The sequence below is a fragment of the Toxotes jaculatrix genome, chromosome 20 (genome assembly GCF_017976425.1).
Source record: "Toxotes jaculatrix isolate fToxJac2 chromosome 20, fToxJac2.pri, whole genome shotgun sequence".
Taxonomy (NCBI): Eukaryota; Metazoa; Chordata; class Actinopteri; family Toxotidae; genus Toxotes; species Toxotes jaculatrix.
The window spans coordinates 4,541,267-4,567,548 of record NC_054413.1 but is presented as its reverse complement, the minus strand read 5'-3'; the positions used below and the strand labels follow the sequence as shown (position 1 = coordinate 4,567,548).

The window sequence follows — 26,282 nt, the reverse complement described above, 5'->3', positions numbered from 1 at the left end:
ACAGCCATGCTAGCAGCTCTGTGAGGCTGTATGAAGGCACACTGATGGTGCTTTGAGCTACATGCTAACTTGCTGCTGTTTAGCAGGTATAGTGTTCAGCATGTGCACCATCTTAGAGCAGCGTGTTCAGCTGAGAGTTAGAAATGTTATTAGTTAGAGCCAAAAAAAACTTCAACTTGTGGGTTTTGTTCCAGAAATGAGAAAAACTCACTCAAAATCCCACTGACATTTTCAAAAAATAACTCAAATCCAGACTTGGAGCTGAGCCTTTCTCAACAGTACACATTACTAATAGCCTACCTCTGAATATATTTTAATTAAACACAAGACAGTTTTCAAAAGGGAATTACTGTTCATTCTGTGAATTCTCTAAACTTAAGGTCATCACTGCCCCCTATGCATACAACAGCAGCAGACGTGTTCATGTGCCAAGCATGTGACAGAGCAATGTTTTCTTGGTTTCAATATTCAAAACAGGATTTTGTATTAGCAATATCGATACTTTGGGGATTAGTCTGATTTTAACCACGCATCCTTTGCCAAACTGATTGCTGAAACAAGTTCAGTCCATTTTTAAGTCCAACGCTGCAGCTGAGTTAGACCACCCCAAAAAAAAAACAAAAAAAAAACAGGTCAATAAAAGCCAGTGTGTACTCACATTTTGTAGCATTTTTCACCCCTTCTCAGGGCTCAGCTGGTTGGGTTCAGCAAACCACAAGGATCCCAATGGTGGACGAGCAAACAGGTAATGTCCTCACACACTGCCGGTTTTTAGAGTCACTACAGGCCCAGAGCTCTCTGAAACACAGAAGCACCAAATATTTTCACAGCTGCATATTTGCTCGAAACAGAACCACTTGCAAAGTCTAAATTTATCTGTTAGCACTTCAGATCTGTCATATACTTGCCTGCTTGAGCCCAGGAACACTGCAGGAGTACAAGAATCAAGAGCAGGCAGAGGAGAAGGTTTCCCATGACTGCTCGCTGCCAGTGAATGACTCAAAAGTGATCTGTAGTTAACACAAGCCAATGTCACCTTCACCAGTAGCCATATATATATATATTTTTTTATAGAAACGGGAAATCCAACTGCAGCAATAATGACTCACAAACAAAAGTTAAAAACTCTTAAACCTCTGCAAGTCTCACAGCCACAGTGCAGTGTATGTATGTATATAGATGATGAGGACAAACAGGTGCATCTAATGCCATGTCTGGCTACAAAAAGGTTGATTCAAGCCAATAGCATAAAAGCAGGAAGCACCTTTTCCCTCTTTGTGCACACTTGCCCTTTGAACCCACCCACCCACACACACTTGAGTCCTTAAAGGGGAACACAACCTTTTACAAACCCATATATGGTATTCCCAGATATTTTCTGTTACCTTACATGTGCAGATTTAAATCCTTTAAGAAGGTAATGAGGGGTTGAGTAAAACACTCACAGTTGTGGAGGCGGATTTCAGAAGAATTTTATTGGCACAGTTATAGCAGCAATGTGTTCTTGTTTATTTTCTAACAATGGTCCCGTAACAGTTAGTCTCTATTTGGCACTGGCTAATAGTAACCTTTAACTATCAGAAATATTATGGACAAAATCTGAAATATGACACTTTGAGCTCAGTTGAAGTGATTGTCAGTACAACTGCATAAAGTGCATATGCACACAACATAAAGAAAGTGAAACTGAGTATATTTCAAATCACCAGATCTGCTTTGTTGCTGCTTTGTAGCTACATTCTTAGTGGTTTAGTCTGAAGATACTTGCTGTTTATAAATAGATGCGGTAATGTATGAGTATGATTATGACTCAGGGCCTTAAAGTGATGATGAATTTTAAAATAAAATATATTACAATGCTTTTAAATGGTAACACAACTGTACCCAGTGCTCAGTGTTGTAGCATTTCGTTACATTGCAAATTGTGATGTTGGAAAAAAAAAGTAATATATTGAAATACTGTACTTCTCTGCCTTTTTACAGATAAATATGTTAAATACATTCTATTGAAGTATTTTCAAAGGACAGCATTAACAGCCACTAAGCGGATTTAAAAAGACAAATTCTGGCCAGTATTGCACACCAGTTTTCAACCAGTTCTGACACATCAGCCGCTGAACTCTGCCAACACCATAGCAGGAATATTAGAACATCCACTTGTCAGAGGACCAGTCCAATAACTCCCCGCCTCAGTAGAAAGCGGGGTTTGTGTGCTCGATGACACAGCGCCGGCAGTGGCGTCTGACAAACCGCAGAGCCTCTGGCGACACCTCGCAGTCCTGCACGTTGAGAAGCTGCAGCTCGCAGCAGTTAGCTGCCAGAGCTTTGAGTCCTCTGCCCGTTACGCTCTCGCAGGCTCTGAGACTCACTCGTCTCAGGCCTTGGCAGTACATAGCCAGCTGCTCCAGTCCGCTGTCTGACACCAGAGGACATTTACCCACATCCAGAGACTTGAGTTTGGGGCAGCTCCTGGCCAAGTGACCTAGGCCGTGGTCTGTCAGCCCCTCACAACCCCTTGCGTTCAAGTAGCGCAGTCTCGGGCAGTAGCGAGCCACGTAGCGCATGCCCACATCCGTAATGCGGGTGCAGTGGGCTACACTCAGGTAGCGCAGGCAGCCCTCCAGCCGGGCGACTTCACGCAGGCCGAAATCCCCTACCAAGCGGCAGTCACTGAGGCTCAGCTCCCTTATTGAGGGGCAGTGGAGAGCCAGGTGGCGTAAGGCTTCATCAGTCAGTCTGGTGCAGCGGCGCAAATACAGATGTGTCAGGCGGGGGCAGTGGGAGGCGATAGTTCGCAAACCCTCATCCTCGAGGGAAAAGCAGTCGGTCATGTCCAGGAAGTGAATGGAAATCTGCTGGCCGTGCAGAGGGGACAGCTGGAGTGAGGCCTCTTGGGTAAGGCTGATACATGTCACCTTGGAGCAGCCTGGAGAAGGAGGAAGGAGAGGTTGTCATCTCAAAATTAGTACTTGTACAATGCAGCAAGCAACTGCTAAAGCTTGGTTTTAGCTTCAGTTCAACTTTATAAAATATTTTTATTCCACATGGACTTCAGCTAAACTTTGGAGAACATGGGCTGGGGATTTTGTCCCCCGTTACTTTCAATAGAAGCCTGTTAAGAAGGCTAAGTTAAGGGATGGGTATCCACTAGAGGGCGCCAGAGTAAAACCTGCTCTATTTGGCTTCACGCCTGTAACTGGAAGCATGAAAATGTTTGAGTGAAAGCAAGAAAACCAAAATTGTGGTCAGTTTTCAGGATAAAAATCAAAGCCTGATGTCTTCCCTAGTAAAAAATTCATTATTTTTGGTTTTTCAAATAAAAACCACAACTTTTTTAAAGGCTATTTTTGCAACAAAGGGTTTACATCCTGGTGCTAATGGTACAGACATTGCTCTGCCACCAAAGTCCTGTCCAAGTCAATGTTATTTGTGTCACTTCCTTAATGAAAGCAGCAGACCAGCCCTCTTACTCATGTTGAGGTAAGTTCTGCTTTCAGCTAAAGAGAGCCTTTCTTCTTCCACATGGGAGCTTTAGGTTGGCAGAGCTGCTCCTGCTGCTTTAATGATTTTACCAGCTTTAGAAGAAATGACTGAGCAGGACAGAGAGGAGGAATTCTTTTAGGTAAATCCACACGTGCGTGATGTAAGATAGCAGCCACACCTTTAATTAAACTGAATGAGCCTTTAGCCGCCAATCAAAGTAAGGTGGCTTTGATTGCATCTTATAGAATTTGACCATTAAAAATGTTTCTTGTTACCTGAGAGGTTCAGGTGTTCCAGGTTGGGGCAGCGGGACACCACCTCAAACACGGCCTCATTAGAGATGTTATAACAGCCAGCAACCTCCAGGCGACGTAGCTCCGGGCAGCACTGAGCCACCACATGCAGCCCCCGGTCAGTGAGCCTCTTGCAGCCATTTACCACCACCGTCTCCAGGGTCAGACACACGTTCGGGGTGTCCTGGCACAGCCGGTGGGTCAGGACCCTGATGGCACGGTCAGCATGGAGAAGCTCTCCCGTCAGCCGGATGGTGCTCCACAGCCGCGGATCCCATGCCAGGTTGTACCAGCGGCGGCATACGCGTGCGCAGCGGCACAGCTGATTGGTGGGGAGGTGGGAGAAGATCTGCAGAAGGGTGTGGTCAGGGAGGAGATCGATGGGGCCGTGGTGGTGGGCTTTTGACTGGCGGGAGCGAGTGTGAGTGCCCGGCTGAGGGTGGACCACGGCGACTGTCTCGGCGGGGGCCGAGGAGGAAGACGAGGAGTTGGTCTCATGGCCGTTGCTGGAGAGGGCGGGTGAGGAGAGGGAGGAGGACTTGGACGGCAGGATCAGACCAGGACTGGGGGTGCTCAGAGTCCTTGTGCCGGAGTCTAAACCTGAACAAAATGAGGAAGAGATAGATGTGAAAAGAGTGAAGAGAAAAAAGAGAGGGGCAAAGAGAATTAGTGTCTGTTCCACATGTCTATGAGCTGTGGGCAGTTCAGCCAAAGACTGATGTTCTCTTATCTTTCGGGAGGTGATGACCTTAAAGCCTATCTTCTTACAAAACACGCCTTGAATGATTTGATAATTCTACAAAAAACTCTGCCATTTGATCTTGAAACTGGGTTTTAAACCGTCTCTGGAGTCTCCTGGTTAATCTAGTTCTGGTTTGACAAGTGTAAGTACAGTAGCTCTTGAGCTAGATCTGATCTAATGTGATCTCTGAGCAGTGTTAAGGGTTTCGCTATTATGTCTAATACTTTACCACAACAGTAAGTGGTGACAATACTGAGAATTTTTTTTTCTCAACTTCCGAATGTGGTAAATTGGAAACCAACTTCAGCGTCACCCCCGTTTCCATTTCTATTAAAGGAAAAATCCACCCTCACATACATTGTTTAAAATCAGTCTGTGGCTTTTAGTGCATTCCAAGAATAATTTTGCCATGAATACCGCACTTTAACATTTTGTTGTACTTTTCTCAAACCTGACTCATGCTCTTATATTTCCACATGTAATTTCCTCCACTTCTTAGAACGACTTCTGACAACTCAGAACAGTCCTTCAGTGACTGTACTGAAATCTGTGGGATTTCCAGAGATGGAGAGAACAGCTAATGGTGACTCTGTTGGTAAGACCTAGGAAGTAAGTGTTTCCATGCAAGAAAAAAAACTAGCTTAGCATCTTAATGAGGTACTCCAGTGAAGTGCACTTCAGTGAAGTCTGGGGACTTGCAAGAGACAGATTTTAAAAAGAACGGAGTGGCAGAGGCTGAGAAATCAAGACTTTTAGACAAGTCAAGGCAATTTTATTTATATAACACCATCCAGCATCCTTTCCATAGACCCTCCCTGCCTGGAAAATGCCAACATCCTTTGAACTCCATGCCCACAGTTTGTACCACAGGCTTTCTGTTAAAAATCTGTAGTCTCCAAGCCCAAGCTGAGGTAAGCCTAATGGGATTTTCTCAAGACTCATCAAAGCTCCCACAGAGACACAGAGGACATTATACAGCAGCTTTCACAGACTGCTCAGTACTTCCCTTAAAAGAGTATCCTGCCAATTTAGCATTACATATTTTTTAAGGATCAAAATCGATGCAGCAGAAACAGAGAGGTCATCTTTTTTCTTCCTTGTCAAAACTTGAAACATACATTACCCACAATGCAAATCAACCGCAAACCGCGGTGAGTGATTTCTGTAGCATGCTTCAAGACCTGCAAACAGACTTTGATGTGTAGAATCGGTGGGGCTCCCCTTTAACCAGTAAACCGTCCTTTATGTGTAAATTTGGTGGAATGTCCCTTTAAAACACAATTATGTCTTGTGGCTGTGGTGCAGTCTGATCTTTTGAAGCCTCTGTCGGTGGAGACACCTGGCTCTGCCCCTCTTCTTTGCTGAATTTCCCTCTGTATGGCTGTTCAGCGCTGTGCTTCACACCAAAACTTGACCTTTACTGTTGCTGTCTTAGACCACAGAAATTATTATATTAAATTATTTATTCCATTAATCTTCACTGTGTCTGTGCTAGAAATGACAGAATAACGTATTATATATGACATTTGTGGAAACAAGAAAAATTAAAGCTGCAAGCAGCGATGACGGGCCCTCGCACCCCTTGCGACCCGCGGGAGTCGCAGCCGGCGCAGCCAAGAGTACCAGAGTCCTCCTATGTCCTCTCCTCTTCTCCCCAGTACACGTCATAGTACAAACAGGTTATTTCCTGTTACCAGCAGGGGGCGCCACGAGTAAGGCGGGAGTTTGACATATGGAGGCGTTCAGGGCAGAGCCCTCATCATGCTCATGAAGTTTGACGATGTTTGGATAAAGTATGTGGATGTGAGAGCCATTCAAAATGTCATGGCAAATTCACCAAACGCCATCGAACTTTGGCGAGCCACAGAGGCCACGCCCTTTAACTTAGAGAAAAGTCTCTTATAACTTTTGATCATCATGGTCTTGAGGTGAGGTCCACCAGATATGAAGTTGATCGGGTGAAATCCCTAGCACGAGTTCATCCGCATACCAATGGTGGAAAGCACTCAAATTTGGCCGCCAAAAACAAAATGGCTGACTTCCTGCTGGGTTGAGGTCATGGTGTCAAGAGACTTTTTTGTGCGTTCCGAAGTGTTCTTTATGTGTACCGATTTTCATCTTCGTACTCCAAAAAAACCCATATGGAGAGGCGTATTTTAAATCTTCAAGGGGGCGCCGTTGAGCCATTTTGCCCCGCCCAATTACAAAAACCCCATCAGAGTCTAGGACCAGCCCCCAAGAACGTGTGTATGAATTTTTAGGATCATAGGAGGTGGTTAAGGTCATTACAAATCCAAACGTAATTTCACGGCGAGGGATCGTCAGTTGCCGCGCCGCCATACAGATGCCATTGCACCCAGCTTCACGGCCTTTATAATGTAGCTTCACCAAGTAGTTGGGAAGGTTGTAGAGCAGAAACCAAGCCGATGGTGTCAACTATTAAGGAGCAGTACACTTCAGAGTAAAAATAGGTCATTTCCTGTTACCAGCAGGGGACGCCACGAGTAAGGCGGGAGTTTGACATATGGAGGCGTTCAGGGCAGAGCCCTGATCATGCTCATAAAGTTTGAAGATGTTTGGATAAAGTATGTGGACGTGAGAGCCAGTCAAAATGTCATGGCAAATTCACCAAACGCCACCAAACTTTGGCGGGCCACAGAGGCCACGCCCTTTAACTTAGAGAAAACTCTGTGATAACTTTTGATCATCATGGTCTTGAGGTGAGGTCCACCAAATATGAAGTGGATCGGGTGAAAGCCCTAGCACGAGTTCGTCCGCATACCAATGGTGTAATTCGCCAAAATCGCCAACTTCCGACCACAATGGCGGACTTCCTGTTGGGTTGAGGTCATGGTGTCAAGAGACTTTTTGGTGTGTCTCGGTATGATCAACATGTGTACCAATTTTCATGCACCTATGACAAACTAAGCCCAATGGGAGGGGGGTTTTGAAAATTTCAAGGGGGCGCTGCAGAGCCATTTTGCCCCCCCCATTTACAACGACCACAAAATATCAAATTTTTCACCAGACCTGATGAGTGTGCAAAATTTCAGGCGTTTTAGAGCATGGGAAGGGGTTGAAAAATGCAGTTGTTTGGGAGGAATAATAATAATAATAATAATAATAATAATAATTAAAGCTGCAAGCAGCGATGACGGGCCCTCGCACCCCTTGCGACCCGCGGGAGTCGCAGCCGGCGCAGCCAAGAGTACCAGAGTCCCCCTATGTCCTCTCCTCTTCTCCCCAGTACACGTCATAGTACAAACACGTTATTTCCTGTTACCAGCAGGGGGCGCCACGAGTAAGGCGGGAGTTTGACATATGGAGCCGTTCAGGGCAGAGCCCTCATCATGCTCATGAAGTTTGAAGATGTTTGGATAAAGTATGTGGACGTGAGAGCCATTCAAAATGTCATGGCAAATTCACCAAACGCCACCGAACTTTGGCGAGCCACAGAGGCCACGCCCTTTAACTTAGAGAAAAGCCTTTGATAACTTTTGATCATCATGGTCTTGAGGTGAGGTCCACCAGATATGAAGTTGATCGGGTGAAATCCCTAGCACGAGTTCGTCCGCATACCAATGGTGGAAAGCACTGAAATTTTGCCGCCAAAAACAAAATGGCCGACTTCCTGCTAGGTTGAGGTCATGGTGTCAAGAGACTTTTTTGTGCGTCAGGACGTGTTCTTTATGTGTACCGATTTTCATCTTCGTACTCCAAAAAAACCCATATGGAGAGGGGTATTTTAAATCTTCAAGGGGGCGCCGTTGAGCCATTTTGCCCCGCCCAATTACAAAAACCCCATCAGAGTCTAGGACCAGCCCCCAAGAACGTGTGTATGAATTTTTAGGATCATAGGAGGTGGTTAAGGTCATTACAAATCCAAACGTAATTTCACGGCGAGGGATCGTCAGTTGCCGCGCCGCCACACAGATGCCATTGCACCCAGCTTCACGGCCTTTATAATGTAGCTTCACCAAGTAGTTGGGAAGGTTGTAGAGCAGAAAACAAGCCGATGGTGTCAACTATTAAGGAGCAGTACACTTCAGAGTAAAAATAGGTCATTTCCTGTTACCAGCAGGGGACGCCACGAGTAAGGCGGGAGTTTGACATATGGAGGCGTTCAGGGCAGAGCCCTGATCAAGCTCATGAAGTTTGAAGATGTTTGGATAAAGTATGTGGACGTGAGAGCCATTCAAAATGTCATGGCAAATTCACCAAACGCCACCAAACTTTGGCGGGCCACAGAGGCCACGCCCTTTAACTTAGAGAAAAGCCTTTGATAACTTTTGATCATCATGGTCTTGAGATGAGGTCCACCAAGTATGAAGTGGATCAGGTGAAATCCCTAGCACGAGTTCGTCCGCATACCAATGGTGTATTTCGCCAAAATCGCCAACTTCCGACCACAATGGCGGACTTCCTGTTGGGTTGAGGTCATGGTGTCAAGAGACTTTTTGGTGTGTCTCGGTATGATCAACATGTGTACCAATTTTCATGCACCTATGACAAACTAAGCCCAATGGGAGGGGGGTTTTGAAAATTTCAAGGGGGCGCTGCGGAGCCATTTGGCCCCCCCCATTTACAACGACCACAAAATATCAAATTTTTCACCAGACCTGATGAGTGTGCAAAATTTCAGGCGTTTTAGAGCATGGGAAGGGGTTGAAAAATGCAGTTGTTTGGGAGGAATAATAATAATAATAATAATAATAATAAACATTAGAAAAACAATAGGGCCTTCGCACCACTCGGTGCTCGGGCCCTAATAATAATAATAAACATTACAAAAACAATAGGGCCTTCGCACCACTCGGTGCTCGGGCCCTAATAAACTAAAAGGCCACAGAATGTATCAAGAAGAGTAGGGTTCGTCGTGACGGTGCCACAGCCACACCAGCTTTTATCATCAATGAAGAAGAGTTTCCGTGGGTCTCGTTATCATGGATTTGGGATGTTTTGGAAAAAATGTGTCACATTTATCTTCCAGGCGTTTGGGCAGCAGTCACAGGGCCTCTTCATCTGATGAACTCTTTGGCTTCAAAGCGAGCAGCTGAGGAGTTTGGTGCTGGGGCTGACGGCTAGCCCTGTGTAAACACTGAGGCCCTCCTGACAGATGTGTGCTGATTGCCGCCACGGCTGAAGATGCAGCTGCGAGAAGCGGTGGCTGGATCCCATCACTGTGGCGTGAGAGGATGGAGCCTCCGCCTTCATCGGCTGGATCTGATTCCCGGGGTCGAGCCATCGCGCTGGGACACTGAGTGCTCTCCTCTGTTGCTATCTGTCCCCCCCCCCCCCAGTTCGTCTTGTCCAATCTTGAGGACTCCAGTTGGATGGATAGTCATCACTAAAAGCAATTCAAGTAGTCACGAGTATGATGTCACTTAAGAGCTGTCAAACTGTGAGTTTTCAGGCTTTACGGGCAAAAATGAGGTCTTATCATCTTTGAAAATAAAACAGCAATCTTTAAACTGTTGTTAAACATTAACTGTTTCAAGATTATCATGCTGGAAGGCAATATATGAATACTACTTATTTTCTTCCTGGGGCTCCAGATTTTGAGGAATACTTAAATATATTGGTTAAATATATAAAGCAATTTAATTAAATTTTTACTCAACTTTACTTTTGAGGTGGTAGTTGTATTCAAATACATTAGGTCATCACCTAGACTTTTGCTACCTGTGATTCCCACAAATATGAGCTGATATAATTGTATTAGCACAGTATTGACCTGCATTTGTAGTTCAAGTCATGTAGACTGAACCATAATTGAATCATGTTGGGTAATGGATGCTTCAGGACCGACAGTCAGCTGCTCCTACACAGTGTATGTCAGCAACTGCATGACAAACGACCAGCATCCTGCCTGTCAAGTGGATTTGTGTGCTGAGACAGACAGCTGGGCAGTCACACCGTCCTCATGGCTGTCCCGCAGATCTGTATTCCAGACCTTGGGCTCGGCCTGCCTCCTGACTTGCCTCTGATGACATCCACAGGCTCATCCTCACGGGAACATGTCCTCCGATTTTCAGCTACTTTAAAACTGCCTCTTGTGTGCCTTAAAAGTCTCACTCGCGTCCACATTCAGGCAAAATAAGGAGCACCGCTGTCTAAAATGCATTTATCTGCAGCAAACACATTTGATTCAGCTTTCATGAGGTTGTGGGGTTTAATCGTTCTTGTGGGACATGCTTGACCTCAGTATGGATGCATCGCATTCTTGTGGGTGGTCCGTCTATGATTAGTTCAGCTTTAAATGTGTAGGATTATTTCCTTGAGGTCATCTAGCTTATCTTGGCCCGTGTTACTCTCATTTGGATTTCTCAGATGATAATGCTTTTTTTTTTTTTTTTAGCTCAGTACAAAGGTTTTAATGGTCTGAGGCTATTGTAAACACCTCATCTACTTCAAATTTCACACACCTGTCCAAATATGTCATGACACTCGTGGTTCTGGGGCTTTTATGTTTATTTAAGTACTTTATAAATATTGCAAGATTCCAGAGTTAATACCTAGTGTTTGTGGATTTATCCAACATGGCTGGAACCACACACACGGAAACACAGAACTATACAAACAAGTGGAAATCAGTATATTTTTGGCATCTGGTCTGCTGAACTCTAAATTTAACGATGTAAGGTTATACATTTATGGCTAAAAAGCCACAGTCAGGGACCAAATGTATGGCATCACAACAAAAAGGTCTACACAGGTCTTTGCGTTGCCAAAGTCACGGCATCCAGCAGAAGATCAGATTTTCCACAGAGCCGTGCGCAGGCACGACACAGACACATTTCTTGAGTCATTAGTTATGATGGATGAATAAGGCTCGGCCTTATTATCCAAGTCCGAGTTACTGTGATGGATGCTGCACGCAGGAGACAAACTCATCTGCCACCGGCCAAGGAGCCACTTCCAAACTGCGTAATTACATGTGTCGCTGATCAGAAGAATGCTCCAAGCCTGAAGAAACAGTGCTATTAGTTAGACTATATCCACCCCCCTTTACACTGAGACACACTTTCACACAGCTGGTGGGGAAAGTTAAATGAAGACAGATTTGCGGTTGCTTAGCTGAACTGGATTTTGGACCGACAACACCTGGTTTACTTTAAGGAAGTCCAGTTGTTATCTGTCTGTGTTTTCTAGTTGCATGAGGCATCTGTTTATCCAATCACCACTGACCATTTGCTTGACAATAAACAATGATGAAGTTGATAACAATGACAAAAACAGAGTTTATCAGATGCAAAAAGTATAATCTTGGCTGAGATGGTTGAAATCCTCACATCTGGAATCACATTTCACTAAAGCCTTATTTAGGATATAGTCCAGAACGACGTCCTACACCTTTGACTGCTAATAATATTACTACTAATATAATCATATAATGGTAAGTCTGCCTATGTCCTAAAAAGTACTAACTCCACTGTTATGCATGGAAGTTTTCTCTTGAATCACTAACTTTGAATGGAACGTTCAACTGTCTCACATGGAAGCTGACCTTGAGTTGAGATTGTTATGTAAAAAAAAAAAGCCTCAATTTACAAGCCAATATGTATGAGAAGTCCTAGAAGTGCTATGAATGAAATCATAACAGCTTCTGACCCCGAATGTCTCTATGGCAACTAGGCAAACTTCACCCGCTAATAAGGACCATCTGATACAACTGAAAGCTCCAGAAAAAGCTAGTAAGTGGACCTTGGGTTAGGACTGTTGGGAATGAAGGGCAAGTTCAGAGCATTTACCTGCAGCTCCAAACTCTAAACTCTTTGTCAGTGCTGAAAACTGTACAAATTAGCCAGTGGTGTTGTGTTTTTATCTCCATACCACTGCAAACCTATCATTAACAGAACAAATACCATGCAGCTGTTAAACTCCTCTTGAAGGCACTCTTGAGTGCAGATGGTGGAAGACTCAGCTTGGTTTAGGAAATCAGAGGAGAAACAGTGGAACATCTGGTCTTTACCCTGGACAAAGAACAACGGAGCAGTGGTGAAATGAAAGAGAAACTCATGCATTTTGAATGCGTATATAGCCACAGCAAGGCATACTTGGCTGAAATCATTTGCCACTAATACCCAAATCTAAGCTGATCCACAGCAGTGCTGCAGCAGGATCCCATTAACATCAACTTCGCCTTCCTTCTGAGACACATCTGGATTGTGCTTTGATACCAGAAGTTTAATGTAAATCAATTGGAGTGATCACTGAAAAGACAAGATGCCTGCGTGATGAAGGGGCGCAGCAGGATGTTCGGAGTGATGTCGCTTTAATGACAAAAACTTGATGAATTCAAAAAAAAAAAAAAAAAAAACGCAACGCACAAAAACAGATTTTAAGGGAAAGCAAAAGAAAACAGGGGCACGAAGAAAAGAAAGGGGGAAGATAAATTGGCAAAAGAGCCTGCAGACTTTACCAGAGACAGAGACAAGTGCACAGGCAGGGTCAATCCAGACTTTGACACAGTCTGGTCATAAACTAAAGCTATAGGGATTCCACTCAGGATCTTGCAGTGCTGTGAAGCTCTGCTAAGACCCTGTCTGGAGCTTGTAGGATTATTACCGCTGCATCTGGCAGGACAGACCAATCCATTACCTCAATGCCATTAGGCCTGTGACATGTTCCTGCTCTGCACTGAGCTCCTCCCTGCCAAGACAGGGCGGTGTAGAGCATGTGAGGGAATCAGAGATGCTCATTTTCTTCTCATAAGTCAGAAAATTGAATCCAAATCAACACAAAGGAGGGGAAGTGTTAAAAAGAAAGTATCAGCTAATAAAAAAAACAACCAGGCAGTAGGGATTTGACTGAAGGGGAATCAAAAACACAATTGATTTATCAGCACTAAACGGTTTCGTGCTCCAGTTTTTTAAAGGGAAACATCTGACTGAGACAGAGAACTCCTGGGATAAAAAACATCTGGGTCTGTCTCAGGTTTTATTGAATACATGGAAGTTGATATTACCGTACAGTGTGGCGGCTGGGCTATCAGCAAAGCCTTCACTACAGGAAGGTCTTGCGTCACTGGACAAGCTGAAAGACAATAGGGCCTGCTGGTTCCTTTACAATGTGCACACTCAAACAGGAAACTGTAGCTCCACACAACCCCCATAACTCCTCTACTTCTGGGGTGAAGCTATTCTCACACTCACCCGGGCTCGAGATTCATTTTTGAAGCTTGTGAAGCAACAGATTCGGCTATACATGAGCCAGGAACCATAACACTCTTTCCCCACATCACAACTAATTTCCTTAAGGGAGTTTTCCACCTCTTAAAGACCTTCTGTCTGTTCAAAAGACACAAACGTCTCCACACTCTGCCCTCATCACTTTATAAATCCTCAGCTGAGGAGGACAGCAGACGCTCTGATATCCTAAAGCCAAATTTAAAGGTGAAGTCAGTCCCTCCCTCAAAAATGAGCTTTTGTCTTTGTCTGTGCATCACAGCACGATCTTTTTCAGTGACAGTTCAGACAGTTAGAAACAATTTGGCATCTGGCCTTTCACTGAAAATAAGGATGAAGTCATTTCTTACAGGTTGTTAAATCAAAATGTCAAATATGGGGCAACAGAGTTTGATTTTTTTTTTCTTTCAGAGGAGAATCATGTGCACGAGATGCCTTTCTGTACAGTTTATCCTTTTTGGCAGTGGTGTGTGAGAAGGGTTAGAGTGCGGAGTGACAGTCATGTTAAATGACTGAGGAGGGTAACTTTGGCTACACACAGACACACACACACAGCACCAAGAAGGAGAGCGGATCAGAAAGGAATGGAAAAGTGAGCGCCGGCCCAAACGGTTGATTTGGTTGTGATGAGGAGCAAATGTAATGATCTCATGTGGTTAAAGCAACAGAACAAGGGAAGTGCTGGAACTTTTGTGGTTATAAACTCCTGACAAAAAGACGAAGTCTTCAGCCATGCTAACAGCTGCATGAGGCTGTACGTATAGTTTCAGCGGTGCTTTGATCTAAATTCTAACGCCAGGATGCCAGCACATGCTCAAAATGACAATGGCAACATGCAGATAATAAGCTACTGTAATGTTTACCATGTCCACCATCTTAATTAACTGTGCAAAGTACTGCTGAGCATGATGGGAATATCATTAGCTTTGCATTTTGTCATAAACTAAATTATTGGACAAACAAACAAAAAAAAGAGGTTAATTTAAGTTTCACCTGCTGATGATGATGACATTAGATTTAAAGTGAAAGGAAACTGATAGGCTGTCATTGCCATCCCCAGAGTCATGCCATTAGCATGGCTAAAAAAAATTGCTAATAATTTTGTTCTTTAAAAAACACAGTTTTATAAAACACAATTTATCTAACCAAGACTCCCTGGAGACCACTGTCCAGAGAGAAATTTTCCTCTCATTTTTGTACCATTGCAGCTTAAGCCACAACTAACACTTCCCTGCTTACGTAATGAAACAAACCGCAGTATGAAAAGAGGGGAGGGGAAGTCCAATGTGTCAGTTCAGCTGGTCCACAACTGTGGTCATATTGCCACATAAAAGCCCGTGAAAGACCCAGGTGTATCACAGTAAAAACATCGTTCGTGAGCCAAAACCTTACAGGAAGCGAAGAGCAGGTTACGGCCAGGTGGCATCTTTCCCAACTCCTGTCAAACACGCTGCTGTAGTAGAACTGAAAAATGTGACCCTGCTGAAGAAAATGGCAATTGCATTCAGAACAACAAGGCCAGCGCTTCCTCTCTGAGACAGAGGATGAGAAGACCGAGCAGTAATCAGAGAAGAGTTATGAGATGGAGAGCTCTGCTTGCTGAGCTGCCTTTCCTTCCCCTCCTCCTCCTCCTTCTCCTTCAGTAAACTGCTTTCACTTGTTTTTCTTTTTCTTTCGCCGCCTTGTTCTGTGCTTTTTCGCTCAGATTTCCTGGCTCTAGGAGCGGTAGAAAGGAAGGGGGAGGAGCGAGGACAGCTGATGGAGAAAATCTGGGGGAAATAGCATTGGCATTCTTTGCCTCTCTGTGTTCTCTCTTCACGTAGACAATTTTCAATGAGGATTAGAAGTAAAAACCACTGATATTTCTCATTACAACTTCTACAGACTTGTTCAAAAAGTCTTAAAATAACTGCAGGCTACTAAACTCAAAGTGGTGAAAAGGGGACAGACTGTTTTTCCACCAGCACAGCTTGCAGTTTATAAGTACAAACTTCTTCAGGCTGTGAATTTCTGTGCATAAAATGAAAACAATCTCCAGCTCTATTTCCTCTAATCCTCCATAAGACAGTCAATCACCTGCCAAATATTTCCCTCTAGAAAACAGATGCTTCCTCATCTAAACAAACCTCTCTGCCTGCTTGAGCACTTCCAACACAGCTGTACAGCAGCAGAACCAGTGCAGAGTTTCACCGAGATGTCAAAAAAGATAAATTTGTCACACCAGCTCGATGTTTGACCAGAGCTGTTTAGCTTATAAAAGTTACATTTACAATGCAAGTGGAGGATAACAGCTTAAATCTTCTCTCTGCAGTGAAACTGTCCCAACAGCAGCGACACACACAAACACCTCACTGCAGCCTATTTCATGTTTGGCATGGCAAAAATCAACAGCGAAACACTATATATCTGCTTGAGTAAACACAAGTAAATGGGTCATGGACGCGTGAGGTTAGTTTACAGATGAAGTGTGAGGGATGTGTTGCCCTTGGGGAGGGCGAAAATATTAACATGATGGAGACAGGAGTTTTCTGGAGGGGCTGTTTAGACTGGACAGCTGACCCTCACACTGTCTTCAGGACAGCAATGTGGGGACACCGGGAAGTCAAAGTGGTCAATACAAGGAATATAATGCCATTTTTCACAGTTTTTAAACATTTTATAGACTAAAAGATGAATTACTTATATAAAAAAAAAAGTCAGCACATAAATCAATAATGGAAATAACTTTTAGTTTCAGCCCTCGTCTGATTCTGGCATTAGCTCTTAAGGGAAAGTTATAATGACTTAATGCAAAAAACAGGAATTTGTTAAGTAATATAATCTAAAGAATTTACTGTTTCTGATAAGCATATAGAGAACTGCATATAAATCATGACATGTTTACAGTGTAATGTTTCACTACAGCGCTGGTGGAAGTGGAATGGACGGACAGAGTAAACTTTTCCCTGTCACTGTTATCACTGTTTCTTCGGTCCTTGGCAGAGAGAGAGAGAGAGAGAGAGAGAGAGAGAGAGAGAGAGAGAGGAAGGCGGCATGTTCATTGTTCCCACCATTCCCTGTGCCTCAGCTACCTTCCTGGTGCCATTATCAACGGGTGAAGGAGCTGACCCCAAAGCATGGCTGCTTTGACATGATCAACACCCCTGTGAGTCTGTGTTACATCAGTGGCTAAAGCTTGGCGCAAGCTCCAACTGATATAGTGGGATCAAAACAGTCTTCCAGAGTTACAACACACCACACGGGCTGAACATCTCAGGGCGTTGTCAGCTCTGCTCCTACCACGTCTGAGCACCATTCCTTAGGTACCCTGAGTTCAGCTGTGCCAAAGCAAACCCCTTGAGGCCCAGACAGGGTCACAGTGTAACCCCCGCTGGGAGATACTCAATTTCATCCCAGAAGAAGGATTTACTGTCCAGGACCGTGCCTTTCAGTCTGCAGCTAATAAGCAACTCAACTGGGTCAGGCCACCACAAGCCCGTCTAAATAATAAATGAAAACAGAGACACGTTGCAAAAACTTGCCAGATGACTGCCCGACACAGTTTGTTTTCAGGATGAGAATGAGTGCAACTTCCTCATGTTAATTTTGGGGGAATAGATGAAGGAAGACAGGCAGTGGCCTACTTTCCATCTGCATACTGATATTAGGGCTGGACAATAACTCAGTATTATGGTTTATTGACTTTAAAGTCACCAAGTCTAGAGTTCTGAGGTGAATATGGCATCTCTCAGATTCTTCTGATGGCACGAGTTTTTGTTTTTAGACACACGAAACATTCCTGGTCAGAACTGGTGCAGTCTCCAGACGTTCATTGCCAGTTTCTCTGGTTTGGATCTTACACACGTGTCTTCTGAAAGAAGAAATAACACAGTCTTTTCTCTTACAAATGAAAAATTGGACCCATAAGACTAAAATGGACTCTTGCTCAGTTCAACAGACTCAGGGGATTTCGGCCGTTTCAGCCTTACCTGACCCCGGTGTGGCCCGCAGCTTATGATGGCTAATGTCCATTGATGTTAGCAAACATTAGGTTGATGCTGCTGTTTATGACTCCTCAACTTATGCCACTACACTGTGTCTGAGCATTTACCATTACATATTACCTGCGACTTTAAGGACACAGTGAAACAGCAGTCAGAGCATCTGTAGCTTCCATGATGTGACATATTTTGAAGTTTAATAGAAGTTGTGGGTGAGGTACAGTTATGAGAGCGATTTGATAAAATCCTTGTAATTTGACTGGCTCAGGGGAAATTTTATTTGTATTTACTGGGTCTTTCTTACAAAAAAAATCTGACATTTATTTAAATTAGAATTGCACCCACTTAAATTAATAAAGCTGCAGTATGTCAGTCAGGAAGAAAAGAAGTGGAGTTGTTCCTTGTGCCAACTCGGTGATAAAGAAAATGAGTGTAATCTAGTTTTCTATTGCCCTTTTTACTGGAAAGCAAAGCGAAGTATAAACAGAAACAGACTTTTTTTTTTGAACATGTAGCTGGGTAGTTGTATTATGAAACATTTGTAATAGCCAGTTCTTTGGAGAAACCCTGGGAGATGAGGGGAAAAGGCCTTTTATTAGGACATACTTTAAGCTTGTAGCATTTCCTACAGTAATTAAGAATGTATTTTAGATTTTGCACACACACACATGCAACTTTAAAGTCTGTAAATGTATATATAATGTTGTTTGTTATGGTTTTCTTGTGCTTTTATATACTGGAGTCACTGGAAGATGTACTTTTGATGTGTGATCTTGTGGTGTGAAATATTTTGGCATGAACCTGAAATAAAACTAACCAACGACGTTAATGCAGCGATTTTACAGCAGCATGAGGACACTGCAGGCCCTGATATGAATACTCCCAGTGTGTGGTGGGGAAACAGCCCAGACTGCTTCCTGATTAGTTTAGTGGACCACAGGACGAGGTGGGCACGGACTGTGTGATCTGCCACTGTGTGTGTGAGTATGTGTGTGTATCTGCGTACGTGCATGTGTGTGTCTATGCTTTTTTAAGGAGGGGGGATTTGACTGTGGCCGTGGTGGTTCCAGACCATGTAATTACTCCCACTTAGCATGGAGAAAAAAAATAACAATTTCAGTCATAACACAGGAGGGAAATTATGGTCGGGAAGCCACTGGCTGTGGAATATACTCTGTCTATATATTTCTATCTGCACAGGTTGCTCTCCAAGTAGAAACATTCACGACAATTATCAGTTTCGCCAAAACGCTCTGGGTGCACTTCCAGCAGATCTTCAATGGACAGATCTAAGTGAGTCAGCATTTCCAGTGAAGCCGAATGAGAAACAGTAATCTGACTTGTCTGAGTCCACAATCACAAGAGCACGGCACACCCCGACTCTATATTCACTGAGGTTAATCGCTAAATTAACCTCACAAAAATAAACTAATTGACACACATCTTGCATGAAACCAAAGGACATCAGATGTCTGGTTTTTTTTCTCCTTTTCTTCTCTCTCTGTGAAACACCTTGAAATCTTCGGCTGATTGACAGGTATAAACACAGGCTTGAGCTCGTATTTGTTTTCTTGTGGGTAGCTCCAAACCACAAGAATACTACATTCATCATGCCAGAGCAAATTTAAGATTGGTGATGACAATGCATGAGAGGAACAGGGTGAGTATATGTGTGTATGAATGTGCAAAACACTTGGTGACTCACTGTTCAACTGAGAGGAAGAGAGAGACCACAGCATAAAGGGAGACAGGCCATAAGATATGTGTGGGGGGTTTGATAAGGTTTATGATCAAAATCAAAATCAGCGACTCAGTAATTACTTCACTGGGTTCATTTACACTGTCTGACTCATTCTCTTTCAACATTTCCTGCAGAGTGGACTTTCAACACACCCCCGAAAACATTTGAGAAGCATTGTGAGTGTGGTAAATGACCGGAAGGATGATACATACTGCCATGTTTTACCTTTTTAGTGATAGGTATATTTAAAAGATCCAACAAAGCTCATGAAAATAGGTCTGCCATATCAAAATGCTTAAAGTTGCACTAATTTTACGTTTACACTGGATCAAACACCAGAATTAATTAATAAATATCATGAGCTCATTGATTGATATTTTATTGTAAAAACTCATACATTAAAAAAATATTTCTTAGAGAGCACAAGCTCAGATTTAAGGATTTTACAAGCCAGTTTGGGTATAGCACCTGGGACTGTAATGCTTTCATTTGTTCAGTTCTGTCGAAAGAAAAAAAGACGCTTTGACAGACAGATTGTTAAAAATGTGTCAGACTGATACTGACTCAAGACTTGAGCTGCTGACAGGAGGCTTCAAAAGACGTCTGTCATCTGCAAGGTATTTCTGAACAGTGAGCACACAGTTTGCATTCATAACACACACAGACTCCTGACAAAGAGGAGCAGTTCCCTACATTAACTCTGCCAGGGTTGGACGATTGCCTGAGCAAGCAGGAGGCTGGGGAGGCGAGAGGGAGCCAGAGAGCTGCGTGGAGAGGCGTAACAACGGCGTCTGAGCAGAAGGTGAAGCTCTCTTTCCCCGTTTTCACTCCCCACACCTTCTCCGTCTCCAGCAAAATCCCTCTCGCCCTCCTCTCTCAAGCACATGTACCTCCCTCCCTCCCTCCCTCCCTCCATAGCAATGCTTTGAGCCTGATACGACCACAGTTTAGATAAGCATTCTTCAACAATGAGAAGCCAGGAGTGTTTTTTTTTCTTCTTCTTCTAAAACAAAGCCTTTGCTTTCTGGGTTCTGATGGGAGCCGCGAGTTTGTTTTCAATTTAGGGTTATCCCAGGAACACACAGGTTTCTCTCCAAAAATAGGCAGCACAGAAAGTGGATGAGGAGGAGAAAGAGAGGGGTGGGAGGAGGAAAAGGAGAAGAGGAGGGAGAGAAGAAGGGAGGGGAGTTTGGTTAATGAGCACCAGATGCCTTACCTTCGGTGGTAGCCACATTCTTTGGAGCTTTAGTTGGTGTGTGATCTGTGCTCGAACTTATGTCAGAAGAGATGCTTGAGCTCCCTTTACCTGCAGGGGAAATGAGAAGAAAAACAAGAGAGGTTGGACACAGTATGGCAGCTTTAAGATGACTCGCGTTGTGTTACTTTAATGTCATGTCTAGAATGTTGACTGAAAACCATTAACCCGAATTTAGTGTTTTTCTTTGTTGAAGTGAAAGTTTACCTTTGGAAATCAATCTTGCAATGTAAAAACACACTTCTTATGCCCGAATCCTGAGGAGCGTCTGTCCAAGATAAGGTGGAATCGCACTTTCATGATGTATTTAATATGGTAAGGAGGTATGAAGTGTAAGGAAATATAAAGCCCATCATTCTCTGCTCTCATGACTTTTATGTTCCTCAATTTTGGATGAATGGTTAGCCTTGGCACACGCACAAAGTCTCTGCTGGTTTGTTTAAGTGTCCATTTCTTGAAAGAAGAGTAAAAGTTTCCCAAAATCCCTTTCAGCCTTCATTTTCATGGAGCACGAGTGAGGAAACACTCCCGCTCAAGATACAAGTAATCACTCTATTTAATGAACAATAACAATGATATGTATCATCGGCAGCATTTGTCTGAGGTTGTAGAGTCTGTACAGTCTCACAAGTGCCACATCAAAGAGATTTTTATTCTCTTTGAATATACAACTCTTCCTTCATGAGCTGTACTTGCATAATTGAGTTTAGGATTTGGATTTCTATACAGTCACACAGGAGAGCTGCATTTCAAAGACCTATTCTTTTTAATGTCTGCCTCTGTTGCCAGAGTGCGACAGGCTTGACTGCCATGGTGACTGCAGGCTGCCTGTGGAGTGGTTGTTTATGGCATTTCATTCCTCTGTCAGTTCATAAATGCAGCTTTGTGGCTTTCCTGAGACTAAGTATGCGCCTTTCACCCAGCACGACAGGCCGAAGAGGTATTCCCAAACAGTCACACCCACATGCACATCAAGTGCAGCCACCTAAACAGACTAGACAGTTCCTGAAATAAGCAGTAAATAAGAAAGCTTGTGCAGGGAGAAATAAATGCAACCTGTGTCCCCATTCTGAGCCTCACCAAAGACACACGGTCACACAGATACACATAAAACCATATGAAACCAGTGCAGCTCACATGCTATGAGCGTGAATGACATTTTGTGGCGACATCACTGAGCCAGCACATCTGCTATTGCTCCTAGAAATGACTTTACAGATGTCAAGGTGAGACCACTTGTCTAAGTGGAGCAGGAAGAATGAGGCTGGCTGAAGATGAGCGATTGTATTTTAATATTTTAGCTGGTTACAATAGCACAAGGAACTCTGCAGGGCTGTTAGGCTGTTGCATGTGGATCTTTCACGAAAAAAAAAAAAAAACAACTTTCAGAAAAGCTCCTGCTTCCTGTCTTATGCTTATATAATGTGCTGGTGGAGGGCTGCTGCATAGTTGTGACCAGTGTGTAATTAATTGTGGAATCACACTTGAAAACAGATGTGGATCGGGACGGACTGCAGAATCCTGCACTTGTAAATAAGACACTGCTCTTAGACACTGTCAAGATGACGATACCTTAAATACTACACAATGTTTTCTTTTGTGAGATGACAATACTTTGAATAAATGCCATGTATGATAGCATGAACATTAAAGTTATAGAGTCTTTTTTTAAATGCCAGTACTCTCTAGTTCCAGAGAATAGTGGCATTAGTCTTCTATGTTTGTGAACTGAATATCTTTGGGGTTTTTTTTTGCAGAATAATCAGTAATGTAAGGAATAATCATTTTAGTTGCGGCACTAAAAACATTGTGAGTTTGTTTGGTTGCACTGTGAACAAATACACCAGATATAGCTGTAGCTGTGTACTTCAGACTACTGGCAAGCACCTTTGAGAGCTGAAAGTGATGACCAATAATGCCTACATGTGAAGAGCCACTTTTATCTGTAAAATTATTAATTAGAAAATGTTTAAAAACACTTGCTTTTCTTGCTTGCACCAAAGTGCATTCATGTATCTCTGCACTTATACCAGAATCCAAAACCATAAGCTGGATGTTTCAACCTCAGACTCATCAAATTAATCCTTGTGAGCACACAAAAGATGTTTTCACTGGGGAAGTTTGACATCATCCTCCTAACATCTGGTGAAGTCACATCAACAAAAGGCACAAAGACTAAGTTTTCACTAGTTGTTATACTGAGTTTAACGAGTGTAATGTCTGTGTCTGTTAAGTAATATCTGCACAGTGAGGTATTCTTTAGTCTTACTATGTTATGACAGCTGACCATTGACAGTCACTATTGTGCAACAAGAATAAAGTCTGCATAGCGTTTGTCTAATTTTTCCCACCTGAAAAATGACTGTTAACCTGATAAGAGTAAAGAAAGCTAAGATGTCGTGACCAGACTAAAAAGGCTCAAAGCTGTAACAGAATCCCTTCATGTACCTTAACAGGCTGAATTCCTAGGTGGAGCTGGTCCACATGTTATTTTTAACATCATGAGTTCCAATCTTTTCTCTGCACTTATTGACTTAGGAAGAGAGCACATTGGAATGTTATTTATACAAATATTTCTGCTCTGGAGACAGAAATGATGTGTTCAGTAGAGCCGGACTACAGTTTTTCTGAATAAGTAACGCTGAAGATTACATCTAAGATGAAAAAGACAGTGGGTGAGAGGGGTGAGAGGGGTGAGAGAGGACATATGGGGCTCTATGAAGGGTAATATGCTTGATTTTATCTGACAAAATGCAGTCTAACCAACCCTATAATAGTGAGGATGAATTTGATTTTCATGCTGACCTTATATTCCAGGATCACTAATGCCGTGTTTGGACATTTTTTTAAATCAATATTGTGGTATGCGAGTCAACAGATCCAGATTTTGGTCATCATAAAATCATAACGTCTTTATTAATAATGTCTTTCCCTGGGGTTGAGCAGCATTCCAGCAGCGTGAAAAAAAAAAGCTAATTTATCTTCTAGCTGAGTGAGATGGACAGTGAATGCCTCCCCTGCTTGGCCATAATCATCACATCACATTACTAATGACTTTTTTTTTTTTGTTTGGTCCTGTACTCCAATATTGGCCCATTACTGATACTGAGGTAACAGGCCAAAAGATATTGGCATTTGATTTAGTGAACAAATAGGGAAGGAAATTGGCGCAAGATGTTTTTGTATTTTTCTTATGATCAGAATCTCTGCCGTGCAAGTCAAGTTTATCATTTAGTTAACTTGTTCTCTAAGAAACTCTTGGCTCTTCCGCTCTGTCCCAGTGACAACACCTTACAATCAGCTGCAGGAGAGCTACGAAAAATCACAAATGAACAAAAAGATTACTGTTGATTTTGCAGAAATCAGTTACCTTTAGGTGTTTGCTGAAAGAAACCATCTCAGGAAAAGTTGTTAGCACTTATTGTTTATTATTACTATTTTGTGTCATTTCAAGGTGTCTGAAGTAAAAATCATGAGATACACAGTGATCACATGGCCTTGAAGTGCACATATATGCACAAAATGGCCTCCAAATCAAACAATAGTAGGATAAGGAATTGTGGAGAAAAATCTCTGGAATTGGCTCTTATCAGGATAAGAATGACTAAGTGCCCACATAACCAAACACTTATGTCCTTTGACTCACCTCCACTAAAACCTGCAGGAAAACACTTTTTCTTCAAAAACAAGGTGTTGTCTGGTGAACCTGCTGTCCTGCCAGCTCAGCTGCTGCTGCTGCTGCTGACTGATTATGTGAGAGGATATTTGATTTCAGCTGACTTTATTACAGATTGAAAATATGGCCTCTGCCGCTAAACTCAAACCAAGGGCCAGACACTTGCATGTCAAATAATAGCAAATGCAAGTTTTGGGGCATGTTGTCTCATAAAGTTTTATTATAGCACTGTGTAAACTGCCTTTAACTGTAGGTAGATAGACAATGGGAGATACATTTATGGAGAAAATAGAAATCTACAGAAGTGTGTGAACTGATAGCAGCTTTCCTAGTTTTTTTTTTTTTTTTTCAACTTTTCTGCTGTACAATATAGTTAGGGACAATTCATTTTTCTTACAATATGACCACCAGATGTCACTCTATATCTTATAGGTAGAATATAAACGTTGCACATCTTTAAAAAGTATAAAAAGTACGCAATAATTATAGTCACAAGTAGCTGCTACCCCCATAACAGCACACGTCCTTTAAAATTTGAAGATTTTTGAATGGAGTACGGAACAAGTTAAACTTTACTCAAGAAAAGAAGGCACTCAATGTAAGAAAATTACAGATAATAGGGGGAGTAGGGCTAGTTTTAAGCTAGCTAACTGATGTGTAGAGTTAACTTCAGTCCAAGCTCGGGTCCAATAACTAACACATTGTTTTCTATTTTTAGTTTAGCTGGGCACAAATGAGGAACCGTCTCAAATAACGGCGATATAACAGCCTCATTCTTACTATCTACAACAATGGAGTTTGATAAAAACTCGTTCTTCAAAGTCGAATTCAAATATAACGTGTCTTAAAGTAGTAATTACTGCACTTACCCTCGCTTCCATACTGTTTTCCATTGTTCGCACCCATTTTAAAGAATACATAATCTATGTGCACTACTCGGGTTGTCAAAAGGAGTTAAATTCCAGAGAAACAGACAGTCTTTCCATAAAGATAGGCGAGACAGTCAGAGTTTTGTGTTGGGCCGCTAGCTCTGACTCCAAATAGTTAATCCAGATGTTGAACAGAGGACGCCTCAGCATTACGCAAACCTAGAATCCAGACTTGAGCTTCCAGCGGTGCAGACTTTCTATATCTGAACATCCACAGCAAGAAAGTTGTACACACGTACACGCACACAAAGAAAAAAAAAATCCCAATTCGAGAAGTTTTTTTCGGGGGGGGGGTAAACTTTGTGAAGTGCCCTAAATGGTAAGCAGCTGTTTATCAGGCAGAGTGCGGGCAATCACAGCGGCCAGACAACTTTCTGAGGACGCGCAGCTCTCCTCCACTGGATCTGGATTTAAAGAGACCGCAGACCAGGGAGGGAGATGTGGATATTTAAAAAAAGATAAGCCAAAGACAGCCCGAGACAGTGCCCCAGAAAAAGTCACTATCTTATAACGCACGTACTTTGTATAGAAGACAAATTGTTCCATAATATACCTTTTACATTTGTTCAAAACAATCATAGCCTGCAGCACCGGCACACTGAACGGAAGCAGCCACAATCCTAAGTGGTTATTTTCCATTATATAGACCTCACTAATATTGAAGTGTTAAGTCATCACAGGTATCTTTTACCAGACTCACTCTGCACCAATCAGAATCGAGGACACATAAGCTCTGGTATATTCTAAGGATAAATGCCTCCTGACAGAGGAGAATAGTTCAACCACACATGTTGGAATGTTTCTATAATTAGCAGCCACACAGATCATTGGATATCTAGAAGGGAAGGCACTGGACAAAACCAGCTGTCGGCTGCTGACAGTTGAATTAATATTGTAGATACATGTTAAATTCCTTTCTAAATGCACACAGCCAGCAGATCCACAGTGGGATTAACACTGCGATAAAACAGTATTTTGGTCTGTGCTGACCTGCA

The 26,282-nt window shown here is 42.9% G+C and overlaps 1 protein-coding gene and 1 long non-coding RNA gene across 2 annotated transcripts; one reads left to right on the top strand and one right to left on the bottom strand.

Annotated features, from left to right (window-relative positions):
- The first annotated feature begins 705 nt into the window (after positions 1–705).
- Positions 706–9,810, top strand: LOC121200197. The gene is made up of 3 exons (XR_005896516.1): positions 706–745; positions 5,018–5,127; positions 9,509–9,810. It is a non-coding gene; the product is annotated as an uncharacterized LOC121200197 (long non-coding RNA).
- On the bottom strand, positions 1,462–25,631 carry si:dkey-192l18.9 (F-box/LRR-repeat protein 7). Its single transcript, XM_041065287.1, has 4 exons — positions 25,228–25,631; positions 20,644–20,733; positions 3,759–4,376; positions 1,462–2,926 (listed from the first exon to the last, which is right to left on the bottom strand). Exons 1-4 carry the CDS (start codon positions 25,262–25,264, stop codon positions 2,190–2,192), a joined length of 1,482 nt encoding a protein of 493 aa, XP_040921221.1. The 5' UTR covers positions 25,265–25,631; the 3' UTR covers positions 1,462–2,189.
- Between the last annotated feature and the right edge of the window lie 651 nt (positions 25,632–26,282).

What these genes read in the sequence shown, in the direction of transcription:
- si:dkey-192l18.9 (XM_041065287.1), bottom strand. Translation starts at nt 25,264, where the DNA reads ATGGGTGCGAACAATGGAAAACAGTATGGAAGCGAGG. An exon ending in GAATGTGGCTACCACCGAAG is followed by an intron (nt 4,377 to 20,643) that starts GTAAGGCATCTG and finishes CATTTTGTTCAG; the next exon opens with GTTTAGACTCCGGCACAAGG. An exon ending in GGAACACCTGAACCTCTCAG is followed by an intron (nt 2,927 to 3,758) that starts GTAACAAGAAAC and finishes CTCCTTCTCCAG; the next exon opens with GCTGCTCCAAGGTGACATGT.